General features: G+C 37.1%; 1 protein-coding gene across 2 annotated transcripts in view; it reads right to left on the bottom strand.

The window, feature by feature from the left end:
* The window catches only part of ENPP1 (ectonucleotide pyrophosphatase/phosphodiesterase 1), a 52,871-nt gene that overhangs the window by 12,931 nt on the left and 18,285 nt on the right, over positions 1-21,655 (bottom strand). The window contains exons 4-15 of one of the 2 annotated variants that reach the window (XM_041470112.1): positions 19,753-19,878; positions 19,523-19,583; positions 14,462-14,559; positions 10,857-10,936; positions 9,431-9,550; positions 8,186-8,295; positions 6,969-7,034; positions 6,589-6,661; positions 4,875-4,983; positions 3,590-3,721; positions 1,919-1,950; positions 521-648 (exon numbers count right to left, since the gene is read on the bottom strand). In XM_041470112.1, the coding sequence (XP_041326046.1) occupies positions 521-648; positions 1,919-1,950; positions 3,590-3,721; positions 4,875-4,983; positions 6,589-6,661; positions 6,969-7,034; positions 8,186-8,295; positions 9,431-9,550; positions 10,857-10,936; positions 14,462-14,559; positions 19,523-19,583; positions 19,753-19,878 (1,135 nt within the window). The remainder of the gene's footprint in view (positions 1-520; positions 649-1,918; positions 1,951-3,589; positions 3,722-4,874; positions 4,984-6,588; positions 6,662-6,968; positions 7,035-8,185; positions 8,296-9,430; positions 9,551-10,856; positions 10,937-14,461; positions 14,560-19,522; positions 19,584-19,752; positions 19,879-21,655) is intronic. The other variant, XM_041470113.1, reaches the window with a different exon arrangement.

Raw genomic sequence — 21,655 nt, 5'->3', positions numbered from 1 at the left:
TACTGAAGGGCACTGAAAAACTCTTCCATGATGAAAGCCCTGAAGTATCACAGAGGTGCTCAAAATTAATACCATTACAACAGATACCACTGTTCTGGGACTTGTAAACGCTTTAATCAAAACACATAAAGTAATTAACTACCATGGACTCAGTTCAATGACTGACAAGACTGATTCAACCTAGAAATTATTTACATGCTCTGCTTTCATGGACTCACTTTGGAAATTCCAACAGCATGGCAAGATGTGCTCAAGTATCTGAGAGAAAGGACCTTAATTTCTAACCTGCCACTACCTCCATGCCCAGCAGGCAGAATATCAATAGCTGCCAGTTTAGAATTTAGCCTCCCCAGGCCAGCAAAACCCGTGGAAAAAAGAAGGCATTGTTCCTTTGCAATGTCCCTTTGCTATGACAAACAAGAATATCACACTCTAACAGCTATCACTGAACTCTAAGCACTTGGCAGAGAAAACAATAAATTATTTGTTGTACGGTTGGGTACTGAGAACTGAAACTTACCGAGCAAGCTGCCACTGGGAGTCTAAATAAAAGTGCAGCGGTTCGATCCGGTCATTATAGGAATAATGGAAACGCTTGGGCAGCAGCTGTTTCATATAAGCTTTGAAAGGCTGGTTTGGTTTTATGCACTGAAATGTTTACATTAAAACATAAGGAAATTTTGGTGAAATGAGTATTTTATGTCATCACAGTTCTTACAAAGTACATCAACTGCAAATGGTCTGCAATAACTTCCACTAAGAACAATGTAACTCCACCAGGTTTGGAATCATAAGATCTGAGATATATTAATGAATACTAAAATCACAAATACTGACTGGTTTTGGATTCAGTAGTTATTAAAAGATATTTAATATTGCATTATGGAAAAAAAATTTGGGTTTTTTTCTCTTACAACCTACATTAATATAGAACCAAATGGTACTGCCTGAAATTATAAAGAATTACACTAAGACATGAACATCATGATACTTTCACATCATGATACTTTTCACTTTTTCAAAAAAGTGATAAGAGATTGTCCAGTGCAAAAAGTCTACAGCTCTGTAATAGAGAAGGTAACAGACATTTAGGATTTTTAGACTGATCACACAGGGACAAATAAACTTTTTTATGAACCAAGATCCATTAATGATTTTAAAAAGGAAAAAATCTACAAAACAAAATCTCTACTGTAATATTGGAATTTTTGAATAATGAAGTCATCTATACAAACAGCATTGTTCTCACCAACAGCAGTGTCTGCACAAATGAGAGGCAAACAGATTACGGTGCAGGGATGAGAACAGAAGCCAGGGACAGAGCAAAAAAGCAAATTCATTACACTGCAACTGACACCCCCCCCCAAAAAAAAAAGAAAATTCAATATCATCTCTCAAAGCTGTTTATCAAAAAGGTGTGAGCAAAAAAATCCTGTGTGTGTCCTGGCAATAGAGCTGAGCTTTACACTGATGTGGCCCTCAGCTAGTATGGTCCAGATACACAAGTTCTCCAGTTGGAAGAAAAACACAATACAGAGAAATGAACACAAAGCTTTAGTTAATGCACAATCCAATAGCTGTATGTCACCCTATTCAAATTTCACCTTCCCCTGTGTGGAACTACTTTTGCTGTTGTTGCTGTTAACCGAAGGTCGAACACAAAATCAATTAGGTTGGAAAAGACCTCTGAGATCATCAAGTACAGCTATGACTAAACATCACCCTGTCAACTAGAAAAAATTCTTCCAGATGTCCAACCTAAACCTCCCCTGGTGCAGTATAAGATTATGTCCCCTCATCCTGTCACTGAATCAAAGTACACATAGTATGTAAATTGCCCAGAAAACAGCTAATGCTGTAAAATACCTATAAATGTCAGCAGAAATTAAGCTAGAGCAACAGATAAGACAACACTTACCGTGAGGTTTCTCACAATGCCTTCATAATTAACTGGAAGAATCATAGGTAAGTATTAGTCACCTAAGTTTAAAAAGATCAGATGTAAAATGAAAACATTCCCATCATGTAACACAAATTATAAGTTTCAATAAATATCTGGGTGTAAAAAATTATTTTTCCAAAGTGAAAACCATATAGAGCAAGATAATCCCTAAACTATCAAGTATTGCTTTTATAAAAGTTCAGTTCAGCCTCTCTTCCCCTTGATTACTTATTTACAGCTTTAAATTTAAACTATATTAGTTAAACTTTAGTTAAATTTATTAGTTAAAAGTTAACTATACTTACATTAAGCTATATTAGCCACAGTTAGAAAAATAATCCAAGAAGCAAGTTTTCAGAAAAAAAGCAACTAAATGCTGTGTTAAACCAAGGTGAATTTTTCTTTGCTAATAAGCCTTTAAAGAAAAAGACGCAAATGCAACTACCAGGACAGCAGTTTTGTTTAGCAAATACCCTTAGAAAGAAAGCCAAGCACCAGCTGGCTAAGTTTCAGATGCTTAGGCTCAAGCCAAAAGGGACCATTACATCATGTAGTTTGACATTTTGCGTAACACAGGCCCGCTACATTTCACAGTTACTCTGTCCTGACTCTGATATCCAACACTTGACTCAAGTACCTAAAGGATTACCCTGGCAAGCGAACCATTCATAATTCCTGCACAGATACATGCTATGCTACAAAGACAGCTGTGCTAATTCATTGTAATAGAGCACAGGTCCAAAGGAGGAGATGCGCCACTTCTCCTCTTCCTGAAGTTCTCCAGGGAGAATCTGACACTGCATTTGACTCCCATGTGCTCCAAGTAAACATTTTAAACAGTTTAGAATAGCATCAAGCAGTGAAGTAAACAGGACAAAGTCACTGGGGTTGAGGTCTACAAGTTTTAAAGGGCACAGAGAACAATAATCTCAACAGAAAAAAACCAACACACCCCAAAAAAATGCTATGAAACAAGAAGAAAGCTTCTGCACTCAACATTAAAAAGTACGAAAAATTGCAGGGATTAAACGTTAGCCTAAAATAAGACTGCTTAACAAATCAGCATTTAAAATTTGTAAATATTCATTGATTTTTTACTCTGTTTTATTATTTATGTTTACTCGTGGTTTACTCAGTTACTGTCAGGCTATTAGGCCCATTTTTTCTAACTAGGAAATATAATACTCAAAATAATATATAAATGACAGTAACAATTTAACATTTCTCTAAGACAGCAATATTGCAAATTTATGCAAAACTTAATGAATAAGGAAATGAGGTGAGATGTGAAGGAAGGATTTTTGGGCTGTCTTGTGCACGGGTGATCTTATTAGAAGGAATGCCATTCACAAGGCAGAAGGCATTTGCAGTTGGTAACTCTGAGACAGCTCACAAAATGTTTTCGTGTATTTGAATGTTGAATTCAAATACACTTTCAGACTTGGAAAGTCAAATGGTCTTTAAAAACACAATTGCACACACTATTCAGTATTTCCTCTTCATCGTTGTCCAGATTGTAGCTAAGTGCATTCACTCAAGTTTACTAATGGAATACGTGTAAGTATTTGTATTTGAATCCTAAGTTTGTATTTGAAATGTACAAAAACATATAACCCAATAACAAAAGTTAGTTTAGCAACTACATACAAGAGAAATACTCATCTGGAACATTATTAGGTCTTAGGCGAGCTGCAGGACCAGGTACAACTATGAAATCTTGGACATTGTCTAGATAGCTGTTCAGATATGCTGTTTTTCTGCAGCTCCCTACTTCCATCCCTGTAAAAGAAAATACATTTTCTTTTAAAGTGTAAAGTGTAAAGGAATATCAGTGTAGGAACCTTGCTAAGGAAACATGTAACTTCAGTTGTAGAGGTCAGAAATGTAATTTCTCTGATTTTTTTAACAGCAATCCCAAAGCATCTGACCCAAGAAGACCACAATACACATGCATAGAAGATAAAAAACCAAGCACAGATAAACACTATCAGCCAACTCAGCTGAGAAAGACTCTTCAATCTAATAAATAGACAAACTTTCTTCTCTAAAGGGAAAAGAACTATTATGAGCCTAAGAACAGTAGTAATGGTCAGACCAAACAGTAATTCAGCCCAGTATCCTACCTAATAATGTTCAGTACATATATAAAGAAATAACCAATAAGCACAAAATTATTGACTGGTCTTTCTCACAGTATTCTTTATCAGTTTTCAGAAAGGGGCTTCCAGTTGTTCATTGCATTTAAACTCCTACTTCAAATAATTCCTGGCAGGTTTACACTCCATTAATGTAATAATTTTTATAAGCCTGTACAGATATTTGACTTCCATCATTTCCTGTGGCAAAGAGCTTTACAAGTCAATTTTGTGCTGCATGAAAGTGTGCTTATATTTCATTTGTCAAGAAAAGAAGTAGAAAAAAATGCTTAAATATGCAATTTATAGAAATAATTCCAGATACACAGAAAAGCTAGACAAATAAATCAAAGTTTCATATTCACAGTCTTCTAATAACATATAAAGGAACTGATAATAAAAAAAGAAGATATGGCTTGTCTTTTCAGTTCCTCAGCAATTTGTAAACTGTTGCTGTGCAGTGCAGTTAAAAGACAGAAGAAAATGAAATCTATCTTTTTACAGTACACATTTTCTATTCTATTTCTTTTATCATCTGGTAATAGTCACAAAAGGAATTAGAAATAAAATATGAAAATTACTTAATTCCTCCCTATGTTCTCCACTTCTTTACCCCTTCATAAAATAGTTTGACTCTCTTACTCTATTTGTCATATCATCTTAATAATATAAAACATATTTTATAGGTATTACTTGCTTTGTTAACCTTGCCAGAAACATATAAGTATAAATTCAGAATATTACTTTATAAAGACAGTTCTTCAAAGTTGTGATATATTTCATAAAATCAAATTTACCATGATCTGATATAAAAATAATGTTCAGGCATTTATGCAAGTTCATTTGCTTTAGACCATCCATCAGCATCCCTACTATTTTGTCCACTCTCTGTAACGCCATAATGACCTGCAGGACAAAAATAAGAATGCAAAGTAAGTGTTAAAAATACTGTTAAATATGTCTAAATAAAAATGAGAGCCTGCAGACTGCATATCACGTGCACGTTTCAGAGTTAACTCCACCTACAGAAGATTGCCTATGTCTACACTATACAGCACTTAGCCCAATTTTTTTTCTGCATACTGCACCAAGAAACAGCTACACCTTTTTACGTGCTATTTCAGTTGCAGATGCTTTAAAAAAAATGGAAAATAACCCCGAACAAAAGCATCAAACAAAAACCACCTCACAGATTATAACCAGTAAGGGTGGTTTTTAAAGTATGAAACTGAGGATGCTTGTTGCATTGTGCTTGGGCACAACCAAGGACAGCAAGGAATGACAAAGGATGCAGATACTAATGTGCTGATAGAAGAGAGTAAGCCAAGCCTGCAATACTCTTCCTCAAAATGTCTGTTGGGAATTGGAGCAAACTGTCCTTGAAACTGTGCTCTGAGACTAATATCCAGTCAAAATACTCTAAAGAAACTGAAAAGGCCAAACAATGAACTACTAGTCTAGCACTGCTTGTGATCAGGGGTCTGGGGCCCTAGCTCACTTGCAGAGGTACAGCAATGGAGCTACTTTGAATACTTGCTAGGTTAAAAAAAAAAGTATTTTCCAATGAAGTAATTCTGTCACCTCACTGAACTACTAGTACAAGCTGTCTTGCTTTGTATTAACAAAGAAGAGATGCTCCTGCAGAGACTATATGCAAATCCTCAACCTCCTCACCATAGCATTCCTGACATACAGAACTTTAGATCCACTTATTAAGCAAAGAAAAAGATAACCAATTTAATCAAGTTCCCTATACTGCAGTTCCAATTATGTCTGTTACTTCTTACACAAATAGCAACTAATCACAGCTCAAGAGGAATTGGCAAGAGTTTTTTTTACTCCTATCACCACTGAAGCTAAATACCTATTTATGATGCCTAAACTCCCTGACTGTTCAAGATGGGAGAATTTTACAAAGGTCCTGAATTTCCAAGAACTTTTTCCTTTGAATTTTTTACTTTGGCATTTTAAAATGTAAAGTTATTCAGTGCTTTTTAAGACAGTAGCAGTCCCAAAGACTTCTTACTTATAGAATAAATCACAGACTGTGATGAGGCCAATGTTCCTTTCATCTGTCTCTTTCTGAGAAGGCATAAATTATAACTGCAGGGAAATAAAGCCAAAATCCACCTAACCTTAGCACAGAGACTGGGGGGAAATGAATGACAATTGTAACATTGTCATTTTGTCAATTGTAACATACTTCACCACCACAACTTGGACATTGTTATACAAACCTCTGCTGTTGCTAAATTGAAATTATACAAATTTTCTGTCCCCATTCCCCTCCCCTGCCAAAAATCAACATCAACCATCAGTAAGGTAGGATGCAAATAAAAGAACATACAAGACATACCCAAACATACATTGGTAATTTAAAAGTTACTGAAATAAAGAATACATGAGAATTCACATGATCTCAGTTAACCTAATGTGAATTATGAAACTTAGAAGGTCAGAGTAAAGTGTCAAACTTAAAAAAAAAAATTAAGAAACTACAAAACTACTTACTCCGCTGCTTACTGGTCCAAACTTATGGCCCGAGGAATCTGGTTCTTCTAAATACAGAGTGTAAAAGTGTGGTCTATATCAAACAGTACCAAAAATGTAATATTTTACATACATGTTGAGACAGTTTGAAGAGATTATATTTCAACAATGGAGATCACATATTGGAAATAATGCTGTCATTTAGAGAAAAAATACATTAAACTGAGAGATGCAACTTAATTTAAAAAGTTTTCAGTCATAGAAACAGGTTTGCACTAAATAATATTTCAACATTGTTAGAATAAAGCATAAGATATTGTTTAAAACAGAAATTGTGTTTACAAAGTAATTAATTGCAATACCCCTCAAACAGGAACTCACACTCACAAATGTATACCTACCTTTCATCTTCAGGCAGCTGCAGCCAGCGAAGGACAGTCACCACTCTTTCTTCAAAGGGGATTGAGCTGCATCAAAATAATACAATATCAACAGCTAAATACTTTATCCATACATTATCAAAAAATCACTGTACTTTAGCAGAAAAAAAATCATTATAGTTTTTTTAGCAGGACACAAATTTGTCTATGCTAATTGCCTGTGACTCTACAGGAATTTATGGCCTGATCTGAATCTCCCTTGAATATTGCTCCCAATATGATTAGAATAATGCTCCCAGTAGTGCTTATGCTTATTATACAAAGCAAATAATTGGCATCAAGGTGCAAAGTCACATGCAGGCTTTTATTCCTATATTATGTTTTGAAAAATTCCTGGTTTAGGAGTGGGATTGGGTATTTTAAATTTAAATAGGTTGAATAAAATTTTCTCATACTATGTTACAAAGTAGATCCCTGCATCAATTACTGAAGTAGACCAACAATAAGCACGTTGACCTTTAACAACACTAGTCACCCACTAAGTAAGTATTCAGTGTTTAACACAAGTACAAGTAACAGTGCATCATTGGTTCCTAGGGAAAAAAATATAGGCAGCAAATCAAGAATCAAAAATTCCATCCTGTATGAAGGGTGTAAGAACAGAAAATAATCCTAAAATAGAAATGAGAAGCCTGATTTCTTGGGCAAGATTTGAGATTATAAAATAAATGGTGATAAACATTTTCATTAAACAGAAAATGTTTAATTGCAGTGAAGAGCAATCACTGACTAAAATATGAGTGCCTTAATATTTTCAAAATCTTCAATGAAAATAATTTTAAATTGGAACAGCTTACCACAGTCCAAAGTAAAACTTTAGTTTCCATAGACAATATCACATCAAAGCCTGATCCATTCACTCATGAGAAGTTTGTATTGAAATATTCTACACCAGCCTCAAAAGGTTTGTATAAATAGAAAGAGTAAAGCACTGGAGCTTCAAAGCTGGTTATGCTTTTTACACATCTTACCATTAAAATATTTCTTGAGGAATGAAAAGATAATTAAACAAAGGCTCTACATTATACTGAAACAAAGTTAATTGGATCCTAGCCTTTTTTCCCCATTTCCACAAAATTATTTAGAAAAGAAGGGAAAAAAGGTATGCTTTCTCTGGCACCTGTCCCAGTGCAATCATTAAAGTCAAATATTCCTCCAAGAGAAAGGCATTTACATACCTATTGTATATTTCATACAGGTTTGGAAAAGTTCCATTCACTGCTACATCAGACCCAGGCCAGAAAAAGGTCCCTGCTTTCAGCCCTTGGTACATGGCCGTGAGCCAAATCTGCCGGAGAACATTCGCCATCGTTAGCGCCCGTCACCGAATCGGCTGCGAGACTGCCAGGCCCACCGCCCCCTGACCAACTGCACACCCTTCGGCGAGATCAGAAACCAATTGTTACACACAGCACTCCAGTCCATCTTGCCTGCCATTGTATCTGCAGCTACACTTGGGAGGCTGATTCCTTGTGGCAAACACCCGCATCCCTGCTGCTGCAATGCCACGGAGAGCCAGGACAGAGGTAGGAAGCGTTAGCAGAAATGCAACGGTAGAACCATGGCTGAACGCCAGGAACGGGAAATGTCTCAAAAGCAGTGACAAAAGAAGGGGTGGCAATATTCCAAGGACCAATGTCCCACACACTCTTGACATATGGAAACAACATTTTGGTCAATCCTTTTGATTTTACTGCTGCTCTCATGGTTTACAGATTTATTCCTTCTGCATGCTTCCTGCCTAACTCGTACATCACTCTATTCTCAGTGGCCTGCAAGTTCTACACCTGTGTGTTCTTTCCTCAAGGAAAAACAAACAAACAAACAAAACAAAACAAACAACAACAACAAAAAAAAAAACCCAAACAACAACCAAAAAAACCCCAGTCTTCCCCATATATCAAACAGTTACATCTGGTCCCTTGCTATTCTTCAGGCTAGTGCTCATTTAAATTTTTCCATGCCACTTCATTTTCATGGCAATCTCATCAGTTCTGCCAGAGGTATATGATCAAGCTGAGATAATTTCTTTTAAAAGCACATCTTTAGACTCATAAGTAATTTAAGCAGAGCATAAACCTTTATTATTGTTTCTTATTACTCAATCTTATTGGTCTGCTGATTTCCTCACAGAAGTTAACTGCAAGCCCACTCATGTTAAAAACAGATGAAAATCTGGTAGCTATATTAGCTATTTTGAGCTAGCATTCTCCTTGGGGAAAATTCCATTTAAGTTCAACAAAAGCTGTTACATTTTGTTTCATTTGTTATTTTGCAGCTCTAGCACAGCAATTCCTAGTGGTGCTGAGTAATGCTTCTTGGCTGACTTAGAACTACCCTCTGTCCTCTTTCAACATGCACCCAAGCCATATTAAGTAACATAACAGGGTGATGTACATTCTCAGAAGGGTATTAATACTTACAGGCTGGCCTTGGTACCACTGTGGATTAAACTTCTCCTCACTTTTAAGGGTGAAGGATGCATTTCTTTTGGGGTCATACATCTTGTTATCAATTATACCGTGAGATTCAGGATACAGCCCCTGTAATTGAGAGTATGCTTTGTTGCAATGCTCTAAAGAAAAAGAACCTTCCAGCGACTCAAACACGTCCTTTAGACAAATGTATCCATTGAATAGTCACTCTGCTGGCGACTTCTACTCCACCAGTAGCTCAGGAGCCAAATTTAGCAGCATCATCTCTCATTGCATCCAAGCCCTACCTTCCCATATATTAGGCACTGTCCGTGAGAGTTAAAAAATATTAGGCACTGTCTTTTGGGATCCAACTGAAAGACACTGTTTGAGTTCACACATTTGTTTTATCTTTAGTACCAAAGACAAAGCAATCATCTATGCTAGACCTCCATCACATGAGCAAAAGCTCTAGTTCTAGAAAACCATTACATGAGCAGTCAAAGAAGTGCAGGCACCAGGTCTTGGATGATTTTAGCAGACTTTGTGCTCTGTCTTTAATCAGACTAGCTTCTTTTTACATTTATAAGGGATAAAGCACCACCACGATTAGGACCTTGCTACTTTTCACAAGAATGAGGAGTGGAGATAAAGCTCTGCACTGTACACCTCACATGGTTGCTGGGCATGACTAAGGACTCTTAGCTGCATATTCAGTCATGGAGATTTGTCAGGATTACACAATTAAGCACCTCATTCCTGACCTTGTGCTCCCACCAAAGGTCTTGACAAATTGGGAAGATAAGAAAGTGCAGATCCTAGTATGTGATTGAATTTTAGTTTTGGCATGATGAAACTAAAAAGGATGTCCTGGATTCCAGCCCTGCATTTGTGTTGAGAACCTCAATTTTTCTTTTCCCTCCTACATGCAAGAAGTGTCAAATTTACAATATCAGCTTTGTGACATTTCTATGCAGGCTTAGGTACAGTCCATCACACAGAGCCACTATCAGCATGATGCTCAAATCTTTCCTCTCATTTCATACCCTTCTTTTCATCATGCCAGGCTACTTTAATGAAGTGGAATAAGGTTGGCGACTTAAAGCAGTTAGGTTGCTCCCACTCCAAAAGAGGAAACTGCAATTTAGTGGAAATATTTACACAAATGAGGAGTTGTAAAGTGATGGGACCTTTTGGCTATACAGGATTTTTCACAGCTACTCTTGGAAGGACTGGATTTACTAACATTAGATCTGGCCACTTAGCTGTAGTGTTATATAACAGCTGTTAACCTAAGTTACATAAATATAATACATAATTTTTCCTATTCTGAAGGGAAAGCAAATTATTTTAATAATGCATCAAAATATACTATTCCTTTGGAGAAAACTTGATAATGAACAGTAGTGGAAACATATTATACAAGAATTCTTACTGTGACAATGGAGTAATGGTTGGGAAAGGTTTTTGAAGGATACACTGGTCTCATACTGGAAGTGTATGTTCCACATTTCTCTAGAGGAAGTAACAAAGAGAGTCAGCAAAATTACTGAAATAAAAATCTTGCAAGTTTCTCTCAAGACAATGTATAGCTATTAAGAAAACCCAAAACCAACATAACATATTTCCAGAAAGTTTTCAGTCTTCAAAATTGTGGACTTAAGTTTTCTTCCCATATTCATTTACAAGCTGACTAAAAGCCTATTAACACAAATTTTATATATGCCTAATGGCTGAATGCAATGGTCACATGAGCAAAACCTACAGCCTTTGTGAAAAGTATGTCCAGATAAGAATGAAAAATGAAAGAAATCACACCCTCCAAAGTTGCCCTGGTATGCAGTAAATGCAGTCTGCAGCTTGAGACCAACCAGACACTTAACCCTGGGTGCTCCCAGAGGAGAGGTGAAGTGGCCACTGACACAGTGGTGCCTGGCTCTCTAAGCCATCTGTCAAATCATTGCTTGTTTTTCAGTCTTCCTTTCTTGTTTGTGGGGCTTTTAAAATATAAAAAATAAGCCCTTATTCTAGGATGTATGTCAAAGTTTTCTTTATCTCAATATACAAATCATATGGCTTTAGGGAGATTAGCATACAGTATTTGCTAGTATGAAGAAGCATTAGTAAGGCCAAAACAACTGGGCAAACCTTATTTAAGGGGTCTAAATTTCTATCAGCAAATGTGTGGGCCTAAATTTTCAGAAAGAAAAAAAAAGGTTTTCATGACAACTTAAAAAATACCAAAACTGCTTCAACAGATGCTACAGAACCAAAACTAATGACCCTATAAGAAGAACATCACTGCGACATCTTCACTGACTCTGTGTAATTATACATAATATAAATAGAATAGAAATTAAAGGATTCATAACATAGGAGGTGTTGCATCAAGGCACTTTGAACTCATTGGATTAGGGCTTCAATTAGATTTCAGTTGAAATAATACATTTCAGCTAATGAGGATAAAAGAAGCCAGGCCAGAAAAATAATTCCTCCCAAGTCACACAGGCTTCACCTCCCACACTTGCATTCTATAAGTAACTAATAATCACTTGTATCTTCTTTTATTACTGGAAAACACCTAGCACATTTCAACTACTTCCAAATCTGTTGTTGAGACTGTCTTCCAAAATCTTAGTTTTTTGGTGTGGGTGTCTGGGGAGGTTGGCTTGTTTTGTTTTGTTTTGCTTTGCTTTTTAAAGTAATAGAGAAACACACTTAAAAAGTTTTGCCAAAAATCCTAGGGGGTTTTTGGTAGGACTTTCCACCAGAGTTATCAGTATTCTTTGTGGCTCATTGGATTAGATAAAGATGTTTTAAGACAAAAGGATCACTTATCTAAAACTTGAAATACCACAGCATAATTGTATATGAAAACATCTTCTCTGAACACCACACGTGCCCAGCAAGACTATTCCTGGCTTCACTAAAATCCTTCAGCTCCATGCTGAATTGTTCATCTTTCAAATAGCAGGAAGAGCAAATGTATAACAAAGCATGGTAAAAGTGAAATTATGATAGTCTTACAGGCATCTACTCTGACAGATTTCTCCAAGGAGACACCAAAATATCACTGTAAGCATGGCTGAATTAACAGGACCAAATAATGGCAATATTTTTATCTACTGGAATTCTACCCTTGTCATCAAATGCTTTGAAGATGAAAATCCAGGCATTTAGCACAGTTCTAATTTAACACAGAACCAGGCAGTCCCATAAGTTACTGAATATGAGTAGCTGTTCACTGCTCTGTAAATGCTGTCATTCTTAACTCTTTTTGAAAATTTAATAGTCCTATAAATGGATAGCTGCGAACTCCAAAATTATTTTTTACAATTTTTCTGCAATAGTCAAGCAATTTATTCACTATTGTTACCTGTCTACACAGAGGAATAGATTTTATTACCCTTTTCTGAACAGTGAAGTCCTGCAGGAGTATTTACTAACTCATATATTAGTTTATTTTTGCAATATGACTGCTTCCACCATTTTTGGACACATGGAACATAAAGCAGATAAGAGATTTGAAGCCACAAGCCCTCAAAGTGGATATACACCTCAGGGACACCAAATTTCATTAATGAGAATATTTTTCTCTTACTAAAGAAAATTTGCTTTATCTGAGCATTTCACCAAATTTTTACTATGAGAGAAAAAAGAAGAAAACTGAAGATTCCATAGCACAGTGTATAGCAAAGCCCTTCTAGCATATTACCAAAAAATGATCTAGAGTACTTTAGAACCATAAGCATAATGCAGAATTAATACTTGCCCCCAGACTGGGACAAGTATTTTGTTGGATATAAAACATGCATTATTAGGCATTCTGGTATTAGAATATTTTAAAAATATACGTTTTGACCATAAAAAACCTTGTCGCTGTGGAGAAGTGAAATGACTTTGATGAAGATACAAATATATATTTGTATTTCTTAGTGGTCAGATTTTGTCATAGGCTCAGTGCAAAGAGGAGCGCAAGTTAATTATAGAAGTCAATGAGAGAAGTTCCACTGTAGTCTATCCAGACCAAAGAATGAAGAAACTTCACATGTGTAAGTGGATACTGCAGACTGGAGGTCCTACACATGCTTTGTGACATTTCTATCTTGTATCTCAGGCAGAGCTAGAATAATTTGTACTAGCCAGCCTCTCCTAGAAATGTCCCAGAAATTTTCTCCAGTTTACATTTTTTATAACTGTGTCTAATGAAAACTTTGCAAATATCTTATTTTATTCTAGCACGGAACAAAACTAAAAGGAACCCAAAACCTCAGATACATCTGCGAATTGTTATCCTCTGGAATGCTTCAAGTTGTAACAACCACCGTGTAAAAAAGCAAGTATTTTTACTGATTTATTTTTAGTCAAACTGAAACCAGGCACCCCAGGTAGTAATTTCTGAATGTCAAGAAGATTGGCATATTTTTCAGACAAGAAATATCATCAGTTCTCTACAGACTGCAGCCAAAACAGAAACAGGAAAAGTAACTAAAATTATTTAGACACCACCAAATCAAGTAAGACACTAAAAAAGCTGGGGAATATTTCTTCTGGAAATGTTTGCTAAATTAAGGTTTTCCTGGATTCATTACATTTCTACCAGCCCTTCTATATCATCTTCTCTTAGTCTATTCCTCCTCTGTCTTCATTTTCCAAATATAATCAAATGCTTTCCATATTCCAAAGCCATTCCACCTAAATATGAGATGACAAGTATTACAGAGTAAAAAGGATCTACTTCTATTTTGAAGAAATATAATAACCTCACAGAAAAAAAAAAAAAAATCCCCCTCCTAAATATAACAGGGGCTATAACTTATAAGATTTCAATGAAAATCAAAAGGGCCCTTTCCTCAAGCCCTCTCTTTCTTGCCCTTCCACTCTCCAATACCTAAAGTTCTTTGTGCATGGGTGTTCTTTAGGGCAACAACTTCCATATTCATGGCAGAAGAGTGAGGATTTTAAAGAGTGAGGAAAGCTGCATTTGTGTTTTTTTCAGGTAAGACATCATAATAGTTCTTAGACAAAGAAACTACTCACGTAATTTGCTAATAACAGGTAGAAGTCCACCCCAAGTCTGCAAATATTCCGCTCTGAAGCCATCCAATGAAAATAGCAACACTGGAGACTTGGTAAATCTGAACAAACAGAAACTGAATATTAAAAGACAGACTCTGAGAAACAGTTTCCTATCACTAATTTCAAGAAAGTTTGCCCAGACTGTGGGAATGTTCATTATGAGGTTGTAAGCCAGGCAAGGAAGTCCTCCTCAGCAGAAATTTTTCTGGCACAGTGGTGAGCAAACTGCTCCGGACCCTCTGCTTGAAGGCTGGCAGAGCAATCTGCACCCAAAGAGGCTGAGGTCTGCAGCAGGGCAAGCACAGAAAAGTCATGGCAAGGCCTGATTTCAAACACACCTTTAAGGTGAACAAGCCAACATGCTCAGGTGATTCATCTGGTGGATTTGCTACTCCTTATCTTGAAATCAGTCCCACTGAAGCAACACTCAATCCCTCCAACCCCATTCTCCCATTCCAAGCTAAGAGCAGGGAAAGAAACAAGGCAATGCAAAGCCAAACTTTCCTTTATTCACTTTTCTCCTCAACAACCTGTAACCTAGATGAAAAAAAAAGAATTATATATATACATATATATATATATATACATATATAGTGCACAGAACTGTAAGCAAGCCTAATGTACAGGGTATGTTAAATCAGCAAGTAAAATACATACTTTTCCTCTCATCTTACAAAGATTATCCAACCAAAAAGAACTTGCTTACTGCTCCAGAAGTCCTACAATCTCCAAACTCAAAAATGTGGCCCTGTGACTGGAAACACTGTAACAGCATTTCTGCTAGGAACTTGACAGATAAAGCCAGATACTGATTTCACTGGAACCAACAAAAACAAAATCTCCCCTTCCAGTCTCCACAGGACCCATGTTTTCCAGTCTTGACTTGCTCCCAAATTCAACCCTGTTCAAACAATTTCTCTCCAACTGTAAGTACTTAAAACATTGCATCACAGACAGGAATAGTAACTTCTGTAACATCAGTAACTTCTTCCTTGAAGAAAACATACCCTGTGTTTGACCTATAGACATGAGGGCATGTGAGACTGAAAAAAAAAATCACTGCTGGGCAGCAATAACTATTGAAAATATGGAATTTCATAAAACAATTTACTATTTATAATGTTATAATATTAAAATATTGGTTTATTGCCAGCTCATTTTCCCTTTTTATATTTACTTTTTTAAAACTTTGTTATAATCTAGTTTCCAAAACTAAAACAGCAAGGATAGAAGACAAATATTATTTATGATGTGTTGACAATTTCTTTAGTGATGTACGCCACAAAAGAAAGCTGAAGAGCCATTTACAAATGAAACATTTATAAGCTGTGTGTCAGTCAAACAAATGTAACTATATTAAAGTAAGGAATAGTCAGGCAACCAAAACATGTCCATCTTAAGAAAATTTTAATGAACAATTTGGATGACAGTTCAGCCAAAAGGATTTCATTAGTCAGAATTATCACATAGCCTACCCTATATCCCAGATAGAACAAAATATTTAGATGCATTTCTAAGATGTATGTTTGTAGCCTGCTTTTTAATTTATATGGCACAGGTGGGAACAAGAAATGAGTAATTTTCAGGTCAAAACTAAAGCCGTATGGCAGAACACAGTAAGGAAACTTTATGCACTACCTTTGCCCATATTACAAGTATATTTTTGCACCACAGATTCTGATCTCTGCAAGTTTTGCAGAAATACCTTCTCCACGTCTAAAAATCTTCACTGCAAAGTTCTGTGCAATAAAATGTGAACTTTGAGGCAAAGGCTGTTCAATATTACTTACCAACAAGTCTAACTTAAAAAAAAAAAAAAGAAAAAAACAAACCAAAACCAGAAAACCCCACCAAACTTAAAACAAGCACTTAGAAAGGGACTTTACGCAACTGTTTCTGGTTTGGCATTTACAAGTAAACCAACTGTTAAATACATGTTTTGGTTGTCTGCAAATCTAGCTACCGACCCCTTCGCACATGTAAAATTAAACTTGGCAAAATAGGCCATTGCCACAATGAGGGCAATTGCCCATTTCACTTCTTCTATGCTCTACTCATGCCAAAAGTCATATATTTAGTGATCTGCCCTAGTGCTCAGGGAAACAAAGCATGACAGACCGTGTTAAACTGCACTCTCTTTGGAACAGCTCCAGTAAAATCCCCTGACAAACCGACCCAAGCTCCATTCTGAGGTATATCAGCCACTTCCACGCATTTTTCCTGTCAGTGGCCAAGACTGCACTTGCTACTTAATGAATGGGCTGCCATGAGCAAGCAAGCCTGGGAGGCTCAAATTTTGGTCCTGTTGGTGATTCATGCTGGCTGTGTCCAAACAGTAAGACAAGCGCGTTTCACAGCTCTTGGATAAATAGGTATGCTACAGTCACATCCTGACTCCAAACTGAAGGAAATGCAGTAGCAATTATCCCCTCCTATAAACTGGCTTCTATGGAAACATTATGCAGGCAACACAGGCTTCCTGTGGTCCAGTAGGTTCACCAGTCTGGATGATCAAGAGGCCAGAACCATGGAACACATTGCCAAGTTGGCCTCCCTCACTGCAGGCAGGTTAGACCATAATTAAAAGAAAGAGAAAGAAAACAAAATAGGAAGGAAAGAAAGCTCCCTTTAAAAGCTTAATGTAATACCCAGAAGACTTCTCATCCCACACACATGCATACTGCTTATATACAACCATAAAGCACAGGAGGAATTGTTTTCTTTTCCACTAAATGTACAGAAAGCCTCAACAGGAGGCATAAGAGCAATCTCCAGATATAAAGAGAGATCAGCAAAGAGGAAAGTAATCAGATGCTCTTACAACTCAATGAAGATGGGACAAATAGTAATAGTCCTGAAGTACAGAAAAAGACATGAGAACAAACAGACAGCAAAAAGTCATCAGTAAAGGCATCTACGTAAGTACTAGGATAAACTGCTTAGGTAGGTTTGAATTGTCTGAGTATTATTTCACTCCTAGAACAGTGGGAATGATTAGATCACTCCTGAGATCTTATAGCCTATTAACTTTATAATCCTATTAAACAATATAGAACCCAGTTTTGGAAAGACTTAGTTGTGTACTTAATTTTAAGTTGTTGATCAGTGAAATCAGTGAGCAGTTGATCTCACTGAAATCAGTGGGATTTCTCAGATTAAGCACCTCATTGAATGCTGTGTCATCTTTTGTCTATTCTGCACCACAGGAACAGCTAAAACCCAGCTAAAACTAAAACAGAATAAAACCAGCAATTGGAACCCACGAAATATGCTATGCACAGAATCAGAATTGATATCCTGAAGTCTCAAAAAGAGCACTGCAACTAAATTCACCTGCACTACTGCCTACTACACAGCATAGGAAGAAGCAGATTGTTTACAGAGTTGTTACTTTTGGGAGAGGCTTGTGTGCTAATAGTCCAAGATGAACCTTCAGTCAACACTGCTTGATTCAACTTTGACCACACATCACCCTTTCCTGGGCTGGGTTTTATTGCAACATTTTGGGGTTTACCAGGATTAAAACCATTTTAGAGGAGTAACTATGTATCCCTTTCATGAGCTGAACAGAAAAAAACAAACGAAAAACCCTAAAAACAAGTTAACCAACAGGAGTTGCCCTACAGCACTTGCGTCAGTAACTTTGACTGTGGATCTGCACAAGACTCTTCTTTGTTTACCAACCTCTTGGGGGCAAAGCTTCCTAACCCCGCGTTAGAGAAATCACCATTGTAGACTCTGTTCCCAGCAAGAAGTTCCAAATGGCTCCTCAACTCAGAACAAAATTCAACGATAAAAACTTCAAGAAGTGCCTGGCTATCAGCTTCCTACACAGGGGATTACTGGGGACTTGGACAACAAGCTGGACAGAAGCTCCAGTTTCTGTCCTGATGAAGGTTCTGACATGTCAGCAACTGTTAGTGCTCTGAATCAGAGTGAAGGGTACTCAATTGGTATGAAATATTTCACATGGAAATATTTTGTATTCTGTTTGACAGTATTATAACCCCAATGAATAAAAATAGCATGATTTATATATCTTAAGTCAAAAATGTAATAACATAAGAACAAAATAAAATGGTTTTATTTTACTAGAAATATCCCATTGCACTATAATTTCAAAATAAAAATAAAAAGGTGTGTATTTTTTGATACTTGTCAGACAAGAATGTAGTTGTCCCATAACATGTCTCATAACATGTCTAGCAAGTATTTACTACTAGAACATAAACCAATCTAGAATTAAAGTCACTTCTATTGACAGCTTAGACGTACAATCATAGTTAATAGTCAACTGTAATTACAAACTTAGTTAGAAGACCCCACAGCAAAAAACAATTCAAGTAATACAAGCTTTCTTTCCTAGCTGGGAGCTTTGCTGTACTATTCAAGCCTGAGTGCTGATGCCATAAACCACATGAGTCATTCCTTACACACTGTATACATAACTTGCAGGAGCAGGCCCAATGTGGAGCTGAGCCAGAGAATACAAGGATCCCATGGCACTTTACACCTTTTAAAGAAAGTAATTCAGACAGCTTGCAAATAGTGCTGTCCCACTCCTGGTGGAGCTGGAACACAGATCTGCCCAGTTTGGAGTCCTGAGGCTGGAAAATGCAAGGTATTGGAAAGGTCTTTTAAAGAGACAAGGGAGGGAGACAGGAGTCTAAGATTGCTGGATGGGTCCCAAAATATTTGGAATGGTGGGTATTGTAGCACATGTAGGTCAATAACATGACTGGCAACCAGGCAGAGTTGTCCAGGGCACACATATCTGTGAGAAACACCAGGACTGAGGAATAGGCACATGTTGCAAGTCAAGCAAGTGCTGAGACAGAGCAACCTGACGTGTTAGTAAGCACCAGCAAATGTTGGCTGAACAGGGGTTCATCTCTGTCTGGCAGCTGCTTTCACTGTGTGTGTAAAAGGCAAGCAGGTCCCAGGAAGGCACAGCAGGGAAAACAATCTCAAAAATGAAATGCAAGCAAAGAGCAGAGCTATGCAAATATAAAATTTCCTCACCCTTTCGGACACTGAGGTTCAGTAATGTTCTCACACTCTTCTTCAACCCAGCTTGCCTCTCCTTAAAACAAATGAGTGCAATTCATTTTTTAAGACAGTACATTCTAACTGATAGATGCAAGGTTTTTTTCATGTTTCTGGATGCTTTTAAAGTCATATTATGTTCTTGCTCTTTCTATACAAATATAGGTACATATGAGAAAGGGTAGTAATTTGTTGATGATACTTACCTTTACAAACAGCTTGATAATTAACACAGCAATCGTTGTTTTCCACACAATCATCTGAACAGGAACAACGATATTCTAGTCGCCTCTTTTCTCCACACCTGAATTTATTGCAGGTCCATATGTGGGCTAAAAAACAGGTGAGAGAGAAAGACAGCACAATGATTAATACATTAATATTGCTGTAAGTCCAGAACTAATAAAGCAAGTGTTAAGTTCAGTCTCAAATCTCTACTCACTGAGAAATAGTCCTCAGGTGTAATAGAGATAATGAGTTATCTCATACATGCATGGTATCACAAACTTGGGCACTTCAGGAAATAGGAACACCCATGACTAAATATCCAAGAGCATAGTCATCTGAACACATCTATGCAGCATATGGATATAAATACCACAGGTCAGAAAGAATCTATTTTACAGATCTCCTGAAATATGGTAATTTATGTGGGTTTAATTTGGTAAGGTCATACTATAGAAAAATTCCCAAAAACTCCATCAGAAAAAAAAAAAAATTATCTGAATTTGGAATGCCTAGAAAACAGTGAGCAGCATTAATTTATTCTGACTTGCATCTGAAGTCACAGTGGATTTTACCAGTCATCATCAGGCTCTCCAGCCTCTTTCAGCACCTCTTAGTCATAGGCATCACTGCCATTATTTAAGACTCTATACATAAGCTCACAGAAGACCTATTGACTTCAGCTCCACTGCTGATTTTATTGGAGAACAATGATCATTTCTGAATGGCATATTCCAGTACATTGTATCATTTGAAGACCTGGATGTCCTGGTTGAACATGAATCAGCAGTGCGCTGGTAGTCAGGAGGGCCAAGCGTGTCCTGAGGGGCATCAGGCACAGCATGGCCAGCTGGGCAAGGGAGGGGATTGTCCTGCTCTGATCTGCACCAGGGCAGCCTCGAGTGCCGGGGGCAGTTTTGGGTGCCACAATTTAAGTATTAAACTATGAGAAAAGTGCCCAAAGGAGGGCCATGAGGATGATGAAGGATCTGGAGGGGAAACCTCATGAGGAGCAGCTGAGGTCATTTGGTTTGTTCAGCCTGGAGAAGAGGAGACTGAGGAAAAGCTCCATTATAGTCTTCAACATTCTCATGAGGGGAAGCAGAGGAGCAGATAAGCAGGTACCAAGCTCTTCACTCTCATGACTAGTGAGAGAGCTCAAGGAAAGAGCATGAAGTTGAATCAGGTGAGCTTTAGGTTAAGTATTATTAAAAGATTTTTCACCCAGAAGGCGGCTGGGCACTGGAAAAAGCTCCTCAGGGAATGGTGACAGCATCAAGCCTCACAGAGTTCAAGAAGCATTTGCATAACTCTCAGGCACATGGTGTGGCTCTTGGCATGTCCTGTGCAGGGCCAGAAGTTGGACGTCATCCTGAAGGGTCCCTTCCAACTCAGCATATTCTGTGATTCTATGATTTCTTAGCAGTCATAAACACAAATAAATCCTTTACATTCAGTGATGATAAACACCAGTGAATTTATCAGCTGAGTGAATACTTAAGTGAAGATCTTAACAGAGACATGGAAGCCAAATCTAAATGTTTGAGCAGAAGACGCTCAATTATTTTAATACATGACTAGCAATTAGAAATCCCTAAAAGCATTGTCAGGATGTTAATCTCACTTTCAGTAATTACTTCCAGTAATTCCAGTAATATCAAATAGATCTCTACTTCCATGAGAGAGAGAACAACCTATTATGGTTCTAGTTACATGATACTACTGGGAAATTAGAATTTGATTCTCCGCTGATGTTAGGTCTAATTTAAAAAAACCCAAAAAACAGCACCAGTGAATTCATTCATATTCCCAGTGCTAAGACAGACTCTCCAGTTTGTTTTTAAAGAACCTTTATACTCAGGGGGAGTGATGTCATAAAACAGA

This window comes from Pyrgilauda ruficollis, unplaced genomic scaffold, assembly GCF_017590135.1.
Source record: "Pyrgilauda ruficollis isolate IOZ18807 unplaced genomic scaffold, ASM1759013v1 scaffold24, whole genome shotgun sequence".
Classification (NCBI taxonomy): Eukaryota; Metazoa; Chordata; class Aves; order Passeriformes; family Passeridae; genus Pyrgilauda; species Pyrgilauda ruficollis.
The sequence above is the reverse complement of the archived record's forward strand: the minus strand, read 5'-3'. Positions and strand labels throughout refer to the sequence as shown.